General features: G+C 42.7%; 1 protein-coding gene across 2 annotated transcripts in view; it reads left to right on the top strand.

Moving 5' to 3' along the window:
- Sox30 (SRY-box transcription factor 30) overlaps nucleotides 1–2,519 on the top strand; it is a 30,042-nt gene extending 27,523 nt beyond the window's left edge. The window contains exon 5 of one of the 2 annotated variants that reach the window (XM_041675824.1): nucleotides 2,138–2,519. In XM_041675824.1, coding sequence (XP_041531758.1) covers nucleotides 2,138–2,519 — 382 coding nt within the window. The remainder of the gene's footprint in view (nucleotides 1–2,137) is intronic. The other variant, XM_041675825.1, reaches the window with a different exon arrangement.
- Nucleotides 2,520–15,377: the final 12,858 nt, after the last annotated feature.

Here is a 15,377-nt window from a genome sequence, read left to right as displayed (position 1 = left end):
ATGAATTCTAACGACGCTTTGTGTTTCTGTTCTGTCTGTTGCAGTATCTTTTTCCTCTTTGGTTTTGCTTGAGATCTCTTTCTTTCTCCCTTCCCCATCTGACTAGAAGTTTGTCAATCTTGTTTTTCCTGTCACTCATCTTTTCCTTTAGTTTTAATTTTATTTCTTCTTGTTTCTTTTTTTCTACTAGTTTTTGGTCTGTTTGTTGTTGCTTTTTGAGTTCTTGAGGTACACTGCTGAGTGCCGCTCTGAGGCTGTTTGATCATCTGATATATGGGGTAGGACTCTACATCTCTCCATAAGAACTGCGTTTCTTGTATCACACAGATTTTTGTGACGTTGTTTTCACTTACTACCAGAAAAACTTTTTCCTTTTAATTTCTCCAGTTACCCATTGGTTTATGTTGCTCATTGTACGTTATTTCTTGTGCTTTCCATTCTTGTTGTTGCTGTTGAATTGTAGTTTTATCCCATTGTGATCTGAGAAGATGTGTGATATTACTCAGTTTTTAAAAATTACCAAGACTTGATGTAGGGCATAACTACTGTGTGAGCTACCTAGAGAATGTTCCGTGTGCTGATGAGGAGAACATGTTCTATTCGTTCCGATGAAATGCAAATATCCATAAGGCCCGTTTGCTCTGTATGAAATCCTCAGCTGTACCTAGGAAGCAGACTAGTCGTAACTGTGTGTTGACTGATATTATTACTCTAATCATGCTAACAGATGCTTTTCACAATGGAGAGGATGCTTTTATATCTGCTCACTTGACCGTATGACCGTGATTAGCTGTGTAGCAATTGACTGGTGAACATAACACTAACGTGTTTCCCCATGCGGTACAGTCATTGAGATGCTGGTTTTTCAAACCACAGTACATGTCTGATACAGATCAAGATTTTATGGTTTTTCAGTTTTCTACCAAGTCTTAAAATTGAATCTTCTGTTACTAACTGAATATGTCTACATTAAATGAAGGGTTTATATGGGAAGTAGATGTGATATCCTCTCTGACACACCCATGGAGTTCAGTGGATAGAGGGACCTGAAGGTGGAAAGCTACGTGGACAAAGTCTTAGCAGCTAGAATAACAGTGTATCAGAGCACATGTTTTAAATTCTAAATACCTGAACTAGAATGTGGCAGTATTAATGTAAACCTGAAAAATGCAAATACTGCCATATATTTGTGTAATTAATGTTAGCAAGGAACCCCTTACTTCAGAATTTGGGAGTGGGACATCTTCAGAGAGTTTGAGGCTGGGGTCTGCTACCTCTGCCGTACGTTTCAAAAGAGTTGGCTTTCCTTCCTAAGGTCCATCCTACCTTCCTTCCTTTTTTCTTCTCTTCTCCCCCTTCCTCCTCCCTTGCCTTTCTCTTTCCAAGTTCAGAGGAGGCAAGACAGCACCTGGCATTCCGCGGGATTTGCACATGAATGTGATCGTTGTGTTATCTGTCACTAGATGGAGCTCACGAGCCCAATATGGCTGTAATCCCTGTTCGTCTCTGGAGAGGGGATTAATATTTGAAGAGAACTGGCAACTGGTTTTGAGTAACAGGATTATTGGCTGTGCCTTTAAAAAGACTGTTGAGAAACTGCAAACTTTTTTTTTCCACAATCTTGCCCATGTTTTGTTTTTGTTGCAAAAACCCTTTGAAAGCATAGTGTAGTGTCAGTTCTAAGCCTTTATAGTGCTGAGAGTATTCTAAATTTATTACTGTGTCATTCGTGTAACTAAGGTGGAGTCTTCTGTCCCATGGCTTTGAAATTTAGCAGCTCTTCTTTCAGCCCATTCCAGGAAGAGCAGGGCCACTTTACTGTTGTCACCTGCCGTCACACATGTGCTTACCTTTATTTCCAACTCCATGTGGTGGGAGGTAACTAGAGGCCAGGATGGGATTTTCTTTCTCGTGGTCATCAGAGGTAAGAAGCTGGAAACTAGTGAGAGGTGATAATGCGGGGACGGCTCCACTCCAGACTGTCTTGCTCTGAGCTTTTGATGGGCAGGTGATAGGTAGGCAGTGGGAGGGCAGAGGGATGCTTCCAAACCTTAACGAAAATTCACTTAACTCATAGTCTGTGATCCAGACGTGTGTGGACAAGATCTGATCCAATGTTTCTGTCTTTCTACCACAGCACGTGCCCTTATAGTCGGCCTCCTTTTGGCTATGGGAATTTTCCAAGTTCAATGCCAGAATGTCTTGGTTACTATGAAGACAGGTACCAAAAGCATGAGGCTATATTTTCAGCTTTGAATAGAGACTATCCTTTCAGAGACTACCCAGATGAGCACACACACAGTGAAGATTCTCGGAGCTGTGAGAGTGTGGATAGGCCCCCGTACTACAACAACCACGGGCACAGTGGAGAAGAGTACTTGAATCCCATGCCTCCACTGGACATTGGAGCCCTGGAGAATGTCTTCACAGCCCCAGCATCAGCTCCCTCTGGCGTCCAGCAAGTCAATGTCACTGACAGCGACGAGGAGGAAGAAGAAAAAGTGCTCAGGAATTTATAATTTAAAACAAATATGCACAGAAAATAAACATTTCTTAAAATATATTCTGGGTCAGTTGGTGTGAGAAAAAAGCCTAGAATACTTTGCTGAGAGTTCTCAGCCATGATCTGAGGAGTTGGAACCAAATGCCATTGTCTCTTCCTAAGTTCTCATTAGTGACCCTGGACTCCCGATGCCTCAGTATAGGGACGGTAAAATCTAAAGTAGTTCTTTCATGGCTGAAATTTGCACCAACATGTGATAGCATTACTTTATCTTGGGACATTTGAAATACAGAAAGCTCCCGGTGGCGTGTGAGGACACACATGTGAGTATATATCTGGCATGGCAGTGTGATTAGCATTTTTTCTCAGGGTACATTTATTTTATTTTCCAGAGAAATTTTACTGTTTATATATTTATGGATGTTGTCAGTTTTTATGTAACATTTTGAAAATATTTTGATAACTTGTAGATGTGAACCAGAGCTCAGTTGCTAAATTTAATTTACACTAATAACCAATTGTAGTTGAAAATGTATCTTAATGACACCTGGGCAGTTCCTTCAGCTATAGTCATTTCTGTTACTGAACATTTTATCATCATTTTAACTATCTTTCCTATTTGGTATGCATTGTTATATTGTTGTTGTAACTAAATAAACAGATGAAAACACTCTTGTTAAATGTTTTCTGTTGAGAGGAGGGCGAGGAGCACTGAGTGCCGGTCAGCTGTGGTTAGCTTTGTGCTCTGCGCAGGCATTTCTGCTTAGCAACAGACTCCTGTTGTCTGTGTATTAATTATGTGTCATTGCGGCGACAAAATACCTGAGAAAAGCACCTTAAGGAAGGAAAGGTCCTCGTGGTGTGATAGTCGGGTTCATGGGGAGCAGGGCAACAGGACCATGAGGGGCTGGTCACATTCCGTCTGTGCTCAGGAAGCTCAGACGAATGCTGGTGCTGAGTTTGCGTCTTCCTTATCAGTCAAAGACCCGTCCCATGGGGCAATGCCATCCACATTTAGAGTGCATTGTCCCATGTCAGTTTACCTGATCTAGAAACTTCCTCAGACATGCCAAGAAATTTGTCTCATAGGTGATTCTAGATCCTGTTAGTTTAACAATAAATGTAAACTATCACTGTTTGCATGAGATTTGAAGTTGTGCCACCAATGATGTATATGTATTCTAATGCTGCTTTGAAAGTTGACATATGATTTAAACACTCACCCAAGGGGATATTGTGTTCATCTGACTTGATGACCATGGAATTTACTTACAGTCACGCAAACTTAACTCACAATGAGCAACAAAAACTCCATTGTGATGGCACAGCCTCCCCAGCATTCTTTTATGAATGAGGGATGGAGTAGGAACCACCAGAGTCGAGACCAGTTTAAAAGGTGTCTGCCTACAAGGAAGAAAATGAATTATTGGAAAACTGCACTTTGATAATTTTTATCTTCATGGTTGATACTCTTTTTGTGTGTGTGCCACCCTGCATGCGGGCATGGAGACCAGAGGATGGCATGGGTGCCTTCTTTAATCATGCTCTCACTGAGCCTGAACACACTGTTTTACCAGATCCACCTGTGTCCACCTCACCCAGTTCTGGCTTACAGATGTGCACCGCTGTGCCAAGCTTTTACATGGATACTGAGGATCTGAACTCAGGTCCTGAGTTTATCTACCGAGCCCCCAAGTTTGATAGTCTTTAAGTGCTCAGCACAGATAATTTTGATATAAAGAACTAATCCTGAATTTCCTAGATGATTAAATATTATGACATTTTATATGTGAACTAAAGGAACGTTATTTACATATTTAATATCTGCTAAGGCAGTTAATGTTTAGGAGAAATGTATGCAACAATTTGATTGTTTTTATCCCATCTTATTTAAGAGGCCTTCATCATAGACTTACCCTACAGACAGAGTGGTTGAGGAAATGACTGTAAAACAGCAGAACAGTGAAGGTCACACCTAACCATTTCCTAATTAACCTGTCTTCAGGGTAGCCTTTCACCTCTGACTTCTTCCACAGCTTTTTTAAAAAAGAATTTTTTAGTGTGTATATATTTGTGTGTGTGCCATGCCAGTGGACTCCAGAAGAGGGTGTAGGATCCCACGGAGCTGAAGTTAGAAGAGACTATGACCCATCCAACATGGGGTCTGGGAATTGAACTTGGGTCCTTTGGTAGAGCAGAAATTGCTCTTGGTCACTGAGCCATCGCCCCACCCTTTCTAGAGTTGTTCAGTAGCTAGGGCTAGGTACTCTCTTAATCACCCACCTCTTCATGCTGGCATCAGAAGGCAGGAGTTCAGGTCGTTTATAGATCCACAGCATAAGTTGGACTAGAAACCTGCTTATTTCTTATTTAGGGAAGACCAACCACAGATAATCCCGCATGCCTACAAGGGTCCCATTATCAGCTTTTAAACCACTGACTGGAGATCTAAGACTGGACAAACCTCCCCCAAGGGCATCCGCTCCTCATCAGAGTGGAAAATCTCAATGCTCCAAGCCACAAGTAGTTTCTAACAGTCCCCTTGTCTTGTTTGCTCCTACATTAAGTTGGACTTCGTGGAATTTATTAGACAAGTTGTCTCCTTTTCATAGTGTTTTGTAACGTCAGTATGTTTCAGATGTCACCCATGCTCCGTACTCTAGACGTAACTGCTCGAAGCGTTTACCAGTTGAAAGCCAGTTTCACTGCAAAGTGTTGGGAAAAGGTATCTTTGTGAGAAGCCGAGTTAGAGGAGAGAGCAAGGTTTCTCTGGATTAAGTCCCAAGTGGTTCAGATGTTCTCACTGAATCTGGTCAAACAACGGTGGAAGCTGGTGCTGCGGCTCCCTTGGAAGTGAGCAATGTTCTTAATCGTCAGAATGTCACAAGATTCTAATATCTCAGGGTGCACCTACCCTGCTTGAGACCCCTTTTTGGCCTTTACCCCCCCCCCCCCCCGACACCACCCAGCGCGTGTGGGAAATGCTGTCAAATGACAGCTGGTGGCCTTGGTTTGTGAAATTCACACGTGGTTTTCCACACTGGTTACCTTAAGTGCTCTGCTAAACAAAAGCAGTTTCTGAATAAACGGTTCTTTTTAATTGTATGTAGCAGTCTTAAAAGGCTAAAGAATTGAAACTTGTAATTGTTGTAATTCACTGCCAGCTATTAAACTTTTTTTAATGCATGGTGACAGTGTATCCAAGAATCCCTGGAAGCAAATGTGCGGATAGACACAACATGCTCTTCCTGTCAAGCGGCTGTCGGGAGAGCGCTGCCGGGGCTAAGAGTAGGAGCTACATTTTTCATGTTTAAGAAAAATGTGCTAGGGTAAGTTCACTGTACAGAGTGAAGCGTGTCTTAGGGACATTTTCATGCGCTTGGGCCATATTCATGCTCCACTGTCCCCTCCTCCCCCATCTCCAGTCTCTTCCCTGAAAGTCTCTCTTCTTTCATGCAGGCTCTCTCTCTCTCTCTTTCTCCCTCCCTCCCTCTCTCTCTCTGTCTCTCTCCTCTCTCTGAATCTAGGTTCCACATACAACTGCAAATGTGACATTCGTCTCTGAATCTGGCTTATTTTGCTTAATACCATGTTTTCCCATTCATCCACCTTTCTGCGGATGATATACTTTCATTCTTCTTTACATCTGAATAAAAACTTTATTGTAGGGCTACTGAACAGCTCTGCGGGTCAGATCCCTTGCCTCAGAGCCTGCAGATCGGAGTTCCAGCCCCAGGACCCTCGTGGGAGCGGACACCTGGACAGAATCTGTTCCTCACTTCTTGTGACTCTGCTCTGAACCCTGACCCTGTCTCTAGACACCACTGAGAGCACAAATGCCCCCAGGTGCCTGTTAAAAGTGCTACTGTTCCTTATGGAAAGGATTCTCTGTCCAGCTGAGCATGGCAAGCCTGCATTTTTGTAGTGGCAATCTGCATTTTTTGGATAAGCAGTTCTTACTTGTGCCTGCCATTGACACTGCGTTTCTAAACCACCTAGACACATCAAAGGTCACCGTCAGAAGAGAGAGAGAAGGCATCGGTCTATCCTATGATCATTGTCATTTTGTAACACTTTCCTAGTTTCTTTGACGAAATCGCCATGTGATCTCTCATTCTAACAAACCAAAACGAGAATTTTCTCTGTGCGGGGGTGTGAAGCTGGAATTGGGTGGAAGTTACTGTGGACATGGGACCCGAGGGGCTGAGGCACAGAGTGGCCCCAGATGCAGTTTGTGTCACAGCATGAAGGGCAGTGAGCAGATCTTGTGGATGACCACCCCAGTTCCTCATGAGCAGTGCGTTGTTCTTGTCCTGCCTAATCCCCGCTCATTCCTCAGGTCTCAGTTTACACATACCCCAGCTGTCACCAGTGACAACAACCCTTTCCTTTTCTCGTAACAGAACCCTAAAATTTGATTGCATATGGCCATTCTGAGAAACACTTTGTTTCACCTCTTGGAGCAGGGTGTGGTCAAGTAACCAAGGCCTGGACTCCTAAGACAACAAGGGATGTTCCCAAAAATGTCGTTAAAGGGAGATGGCATTGCCATTCTTTGCTCCTGTGGCCTTTCTGCTAACAGTAATACGGTAGTGATGGGTGGAATCTCAGGAACCATCTTGGATTGTGTAGGTGTCGTTCTGAAGATGGTAAAAAGACAAGGCTAGCGCCATACCTGGGCAGGATTGTTAACACTGTATGAAAGCAAAAGAAACATCAGCCACACCAATCCACAACCATTTGGTTTTCTCTGTCACATGAAGCTGAACCAGATTCTCCCTAACGTATGTATGCTTTTGTCCTTCAGAAAGCGTGCAAAAGCCCTCACAGGCTGAGCCAGGTTACGTTCCCATGAAGCCTGGGTGTGCATCTCCCGCTAGCATCTAAGCGCCTTTGTGATCATCCAGGACCAATGCATTGTACAGACTAGAAAGACATGTGTGTGGATGGGCAGACATCATGATGGCCTTTGCTTCCCTTCCCTGAGAGGCTCTACTTTACACCTTGGTCCTTGAGCTTGGACCAGTTAAGCATTTCAAGGATTTTCATTGTAATGTTTTCTATTTTTTTAAATTATTACTCGTTTTACATGTATTTATCTATCTATCTATTTATTTATTTATTGTGTATGTGTGTGTAGGCATGCAGGTGCCTCAGTGCGCATGAGGAGGTCAGAGGAGAGCTCATGGGAATTGGTTCTGTCTTTCTATCATGGGGGTTCTAGGGCTGAACTCAGACTCTGCAGTAGGTACCCTTACCCACTCAGCCATCTCTCTGGCCCTAGGGTTTCTCTTCCTTGCAAGTGATGCCTTCTGGAGATGTGTGACCCTCAGCAGTGACATACTTCACTTCTCTACATCGAAGTAGTTCTGTATGAGACTTGTACCTCCCCATGGGATTGTTGATGACTGCTTGGTGTTGGGTAACTCTAAAAGATGGCTGGGTTATTAGTATTGTGTGTCCCTCTTGGTTCATTGACAATAACTCTAATCCATGAACGTGGAAGGTGCTCTCTACCTTTTCCTGTCTTCTCTTACACCACTGTTTTCACAAGTTCCCTTTACTTCTAGGTATTTGTATGGCTATTGTAAACAGGTGGCTTTCTTCCTTGTGAACAAATTTATTATTGTTGTATAGAAAGGCTACATGGAGGCCTGTGATCTGTGCAAGATCTGAGAGCTTTCTGCTGTCACTTCATTGAGTCTTCCTTTACTCTTAATTTTCTTCAGATATTATGGCTTTATTTGTATCTCAGGGCTTTTGGTATTCATTCATTTTTTTTCTCTTCATTTTTTTTTTTTTTGAGACAGGGTTTCTCTGTGTATCCCTGGCTGTCCTGGAACTCTGTAGATCAAGCTGGCTTCCAACTCAGAGACCTGCCTGCCTCTGCTGCCTGAGTGCTGGGATTAAAAATGTGGGCCACCATGCCCAGATCACTTTTTCCTTTCATTGGATTATTTCAGATCAATGTTCAAGTTTAGTTTCGTTTTTGTGTGTTGTTTTGTTTTCTTCTGCTTAATGTAGCCTGTGAAAGTATTCAGCTGTACTTATTTGGGACACTGAGTCCTCATGGCAGGTGTAACACTTAGCTATCCCATCCATCTCCTCTTGACACCCAGTCTTGGGCAGAATCATCCCTTGCAACAAAGAGGCCGTTCTCAAGCAGACCCTGAAGTAGATAAGGGTACTGACTGTAAATAAAGACAATAAAAGACATGACTAAGTAAAGACCCTAAATCCTGGCATCCAGAAAGGAACCCCAGAATCAGCCCTTCTAACAGTCCTGCTTTGTTTAGCTTATCCAACCTGGACAGAGCAAGTGTCCTAGAATTCACCCAACTCCACTACAAACAAGTCTGAACAAGTCCAGCACTGTCGGTCGGTCATCTGGGCATTTTGACAGTTCAGTCCTGGCCACTAACCAAATGTAAATCGAGACCTCCAAGACATCATGCATTAGCCACTCGTGAGGTCAGTGTCCTGTCTTACAAAAGCACAAAGGGCCATTTAAGTGGGAAAGTCCCCCCTAAAGCCTGCTGAAACACACAACCCATGTTTGGATCATCTTTCTGAGCAGGGTCTTGGTTTGGAAGTCACAGCTGTTGCCCAGACCCCTGAATACAGACAGCCTGCTATTCTTTGTGGAAGCTGTGACAGATTAGAATAGTTAATTTGAGATGCGGTCAAGCCCGCCAGTCTGTCCCTTCCTCCAAATAGTCTCGAGAGCCCATTGCTGACTTTTACCAAAGAATCCGTGTCTGCTTGCCAGTGAGTAAGATTGGTTATTGATTGAATTTAATATATGACTTTGGCAATGGTGTCAGCCCTTTGTAGATCTGGGACCATTGACTCAATGTCTTGCTGGAAATCCCAATAGTCTGTTTTGGTGGTGGGGATAGGGAGTCAATACTTAGAAGCACACACGTCTCCTAACCAAACCCCTGAAGGGTGGCTTTTAGAGAATTCCATGAAACTTGAGATGCGAATCGAGGACAAAGCCGAGATCAGGTTTATGCCTCCTACAGCTGTAGCTTCCAACTGTTTCAGGTTGAAGAAGCTGAATTAACAGCTGCAGGCTTATTTTTTGGTCTTGGCATTTGAGGCAATGGGTATAAATACAACCGAGACGTAGTGCTTTGGTGATTTTTCTCTTTCAGTAAAGAAAAAAAAAAGAATTAGATTGATCTGATTTTATGTGTTTGAGTATTTTGCCCGCATGTGTGTCTGAGTACCTTATGCATGCCTGGTGCCTGCAGAAGTCTGAAGAAGGCATCAGATCCATGGGAACTGGAATTACAGATGGTTGTGGGCCGTCATGTGAGGGCTAGGAACCAAATCTGGATCCTCTGCAATAGCAGCAAGTGCTGTTAACAATTGAGTCATCTTCAGCCCCTCCATCTGTAGATTTTAAATTATGTCTTGAAATCTGTAGTTTATGGCAGAAACTGTGTAATCTAGTGCAACTTGGCCAAAACTCTGAAGTTAGGCATCTCTGATGCCAATGACTTTTGAAGTAGAGGCAATGCTTTTGCCTAAAGATGCCCAGACTCACAAGGCTGTAAGGGAACTTACAGTTTTCTATTCTACGTATGGGAACTGCATGGCTCTCCATTGCTTCTCGGTCTTAGATCCATGGCAGACATGGCTAGTCAGGACCAGTTCTCAACTCCTATCAGGCATCCTTTCTCTCTGCAGAGGTGGCCCTGACAGTTCCTGGAATGTTGAGCTGCTCTCAGGGTGACAGTAATGTGTTTTCTCTGACCTAACCTAATATGCATCTATCGGTGGAAAACTTAGAGTCCGAGGTGGGAAGAACTCGGTCTGTGTCATCTGCTCAATCAGTGTATTAGGTGTGGTAGGGGAAAGCTAAGCAAAGATGTAACGTTCTTAGACAGATCACACGAAGCCGGGCAGTGGTGGCATATGCCTTTAATCCAAGCACTCTGGAGGCAGAACTAATGTATTTGAGGCCAGCCTAGTCTACAGAGTGAGTTCCAGGACAGCCAGGGCTACATGGTGAAACCCTGACTCAAAAACAGAAGAAAGAAAAGAAATGTCAATCAAAAACAAAGACACAGTGCATTCATCCCACCTTCGCTTTTTTGCCTTGTTTTTCATATAAAAGGAATAGTCTTTATAGAAAGAAAAATAAGTGAGACAAAAAGGTCTTCTCAGAAGTTACACATAAAATCATTGGTAAGCCAAAGTCTATAGACATTTTCTATAAGTGTGTACATAAATATCTCAGTGTCTTTGATTTTGTATGGGAAAAATTCAGGCTTCCTTCCTAGAGTTTCTGGTTACAACAAATCCTTAATAAAAACAGTACTTCAGGCCATAGCCTCAGAATGAACCCACATTGTAGCTATGGTTTTGTGGAAACATGCATTAGCTGTAATATCTGCGTTATATGTAACTTACACTGTTAGACATTTAGACTCTTTCCAGTTTTTTTTTTTTTTTTGCTACTCTGAATAAAAACATCCAGGCTAAATATTCCATCATGGGCTTGTTTTCTTAAGAAATTTTCAAGAGGGAATCTAGGTCAGAAGGAAAAGACATTTGAAAACCCTTGAGGGGCCGTATGTGGATGACTGCATGCTTAGTATGCTCAGAGCCATAAGTTCAATTCACAGCGTGCGCGTGTACACACATACACACACACACGATTTAAAAAAAACTTTTATCTATATAAGCAAAAATATGCATATCTATATCTGATATCTTTTTAAATGAATTTCTCCCCAACCTAGCTCAAAGCAAGGGACCACTTTTGTTACAGGAAAGCGAAAAGGTTTTTAAATTTTTCTTCATTTTGTTTTTAATTGCGTGGATGTGTTCCTATCTGTGTAGAATGTGCACATGAATGCCGGTGTCCTTGAAGAACAAAAGAGGGTATCAGATCGCCTGGTGCTGGAGTTACACGGGTGGTTACACGGGTGGTTGCGAGCCGCCTGCCATGGCCTCTGGGAACAAATCTTGGGTCCTCTGCAAGAGCAGGACACACTTTTAGCCCCTGAGCCATTGCTCCAGTTCCCAAAGGGCGTGCTTTCACACAGCCCATCACTGTTGCTGTCCTCTTATCCCCTGTCTGCATGCTGCCTGGATCAAACAGCATGGAGTTCTCCAAGGCAAAAATGCATTTCTCCTACTTCCTGTATACTAGACACACAGTAACAATGATGAGTTAGCCGCTGCTGAAAATTTGCTAAGGGGCAACACCAGGCATTAGCTCTCAGGACCCACAATTGTCCACCCTGTACAGGAAGCTCAGAGAAGTGGAGGGACTTCCTACTAGAGTCACATGAGGCTGGGATGCAGGTGAGTGTGACAAGAGCTTGCTGCTTACTAACTCCTCTGGCAATGCTGTCTCTGTATGGTCAGTCCAGATAAATATCAGCCCGTAGGTTCACTCATTGAGCCTTTTCCTCTAATAGAACATACAGAGGTAGCTCAGGAAGAGACGTCTGTAAAAGTGGATTCAATCTAAGCTCTTCCAGTCGGTCCCTGACTCAAATAGTCTCCAAAGAATCTTAGCAATGTTAAGAAGGGGTGGAGGGGGGGGGGCTGAGGGTCTGCCCTGAGGTAACATTTTTATGGAGGATTTCTGCAGACTGGGAACTCTCAGAGGGAAGCTTGAATTATCCCTTGTAAAAATACAGCCATCTAAGATTGTCATTGGCATTTCCTTTTTATAGAGTTTGGTGCTAAGAATAGCTCCGGACTCCTCAACCAACCTTCCATATTTTTTTTTTTTAAAGAACAGTACTTATGAGAATGGCTGAAGCCTGGGATGGTTATTCTAGGCTGTGACTCGCCTGAAGGAGGGTGTGAGAGGCTCAGGCCTGATATCCCCACACCCCACCATAGTCATTAGACTGAGAGAAGGGATTTGGAAGGGAGGAAGGGAGGGGATGTGAGAAGGAGGGAGAGGCTGTGAGGTTAGTTGAGCTTGGAATCAAATCAGATCGTCCGCCTTAGGTCCAAGCCATTCTCTCCATTCAGCCTCCTCCTCTAGACATCCAATCCAGCACTCTAATAGAACTCATGGATTGCCAGACTTTAAGAGATCAAACTTGGCGCTGTTTTGTGGTTTTACTAATGTGTTCCTAGCCATGTCGTTTCTGTCTTCCATGTTTCTTCCACAGCATGTCTGTCTTCACTTCCTCTTCCTAAGGCACCAATAGATCATATTATCACATTCCAAGAGTCATCTTTATGCTTATTGAACTTTTTCCCTATTAATTTTCTTTTTCTTTTTCTTTTTTTTTTGTTTTTTTTTTTTTGATTTTTTGAGACAAGGTTTCCTATTAATTTTCTTATGTTAGGCTACAAAATAATAGATTTCAACATAGCATCTTCTTACTCATGTCACTATACTTTATTCTCATTTATGTCTTCCACCCCCTCAACCCTCCACCCGCAGCTGGTTCTCTTCCTCCTCCACTTAGTTCTGTGGTGATTTGAAAGAAAATGGTCCCCAAAGGGAGCGGTACTGTTAGGAGGTATGACTTTGATGGAGTAGCTATGGTCCTGTGGGAGGAGATGTTTCACTGTGGAAGCAGGCTTTGAGGTTCCATATATGCTCAAGATAGAGCCCAGTGTCTCAGTTCACTTCCTGTTGCCTGCAAGGCACAGGACTCTTAGCTACTTCTCCAGAACCATGTCTCCCTGTCCCACCATGATGATAATGAACTAAACCTCTGAAAATGTAAGCCAACTCATCAAATGTTTTCCTTGTAAGAGTTGCTGTGAAAATGGTGTCTCCTCACAGCAATAGAAACCCTAAGACAGTTCCCCAGCTTCTGCTTTCTTATCAAGTACATTCTGGAAGTATCTCTTTTTATAACCTGTCTCCTTCTCCTCTCTCATAATTCTGTCTAGTTTCCTTACCTACACATGTGTGCACATGTGTGTGTGTATATATATACACACACACACACACACACAGAGAGAGAGAGAGAGAGAGAGAGAGAGAGAGAGACAGACAGACAGACAGACAGACAGAATTTTAAGTCTAGATTTTTACATATCAAACAAAATATGTTGTTTTCTGAGTCTGGCTTATTTTATCTAATAGTGATTTCCAATTCCATCCATTTTGAAAATGGCCCTCAGAGGCTCATATGTCTGAATACTTGGTCCCCAGTTGGTGAAACTGTTTGGGAAGGATTGGAGGTGTGGCCTTGTTGGAGAAGGAGTGTCAGTGGGGTAGGCTTGGAGGGTCAAAAGACTCACATCATTCCGACATTCTCAGTGTTCTCTCTCTGCCTGGTTTTGGATCAAGATATAGATGTGAGCACTCAGCTGTTTGTACCACCATGCCTTTGCCCAGCCATCTGTGGCTCTAGCCCTCTGAAAGTGTAAGCCCAATTTGATGCTTTCTTTTATAAATTGCCTTGGTCATGGTATTTTATCACACCAATAGAAAAGTAAATAAGAAAATTACCTATACAGTAAACATACACACACACACACACACAGAGAGAGAGAGAGAGAGAGAGAGAGAGAGAGAGAGAGAGAGAATTTTAGGTCTAGATTTCACATATAAGAGGATATAATAAATATTTGCCTTCAGAGGCTGGCTTATATCATTTAACATGATTTCAAGCCCCATCCACTTTCCGCCTAATGTCATGATTTCCTTTTTCTGTACTGCATATAATTCTATCATGTCTAAGTACCATATTTTCTTATCTCTTCATCTGCTGATGGACTCTAGGCTGATTTCCAGGCTTGTTTTCTGAGGTATAACTGACATGTATTTGCCTGTTTAACATGTGCCCATTTTAAATACACATGCAACCTTTAAAAAAAAATAGACAACTTGAGAAGTTTTAACAATGTGCATCTGTAACTACCACAAGAACAAAGATTTAAAATATTTCCAAGAAAATCCCTACGCTCTCAAGATAGCCCCCTTCCTTGCCACACTCCCAGGAAATCTGGATCTTACTCTGTCAGTCCAGCTGGGTGTGCCTTTCCCAAAGCTCACAGATGGTCACACGGTATCTGATGCCTCATTTCTAGCCTTCTTTCACTTGGTATAAAGGAAGACATCACCAGTGATGGAAATATGGACAACTGCTTCTTATTGCCTAACACTATGCGATGATGTCCTGATCTACCATCTGTCCAGTCATTGAGTTACAGCGAACTTCATTTTACTGCTGCAAATATAGCTGTTATGCACATTTAGTAATAAATTGGAGTGGAGGGATATGCATTCATATCTTTTGGGCAGATATCTAGGCACCAACTTGCTGGGTTTGGGGGTAAGTGATAACAAACTGCCAGACTTCTTTCTGGTGTGTATCCCTCCCAGGGCTACAGAACAGCTTCTCGTGGGAATCTGATAGTGTTTCCCTGGTAACGACTGTTGCTGAACTCCTTTTCTTGTGGTGTTCAAATCTTTTGACTGTTTTCTGAGCTGCCTTCTTTTCTCCCAATTCTAATTGCCCCTTACATGTGTTTGGGGTAAGACTATGAATTTCCTATTTTTCTCTTTTCAAGACAGGCTTTCTCTGTAGCTTTGGAGCCTGTCCTGGAAACTAACTCTTGTAGACCAGGCTGGAACTCACAGAGATTCTCCTGCCTCTGCCTTTCAAGTGCTGGGATTGAAGGCGTGTGCCACCACTGCCCAGTTAAGACTATGCATTTTCATAGCAAGTTTTTCACTCAACTATGATTCACTTTTGTGTTTAATAACATCTATTAAAGAAATTATTTTTATTTTGATGAAGTATAGCATCAGTTTTCTCTCTGACAGTTTGTGTTTATCTATTTATGTATGAAGGCTTTGGTTACCTTGGGTCATGAATTTCTCTTGTGACTTCTCAGAAACTAAAAGTAAAATGTTGCAGTGTTGCAGATC

Source organism: Microtus oregoni, unplaced genomic scaffold, assembly GCF_018167655.1.
Source record: "Microtus oregoni isolate MIOR12 unplaced genomic scaffold, Mior012 000027F_ref0000203, whole genome shotgun sequence".
NCBI lineage: Eukaryota > Metazoa > Chordata > Mammalia > Rodentia > Cricetidae > Microtus > Microtus oregoni.
Note: the sequence above shows the minus strand (reverse complement) of the source record. Positions and strands in the feature narration are given on the sequence as shown.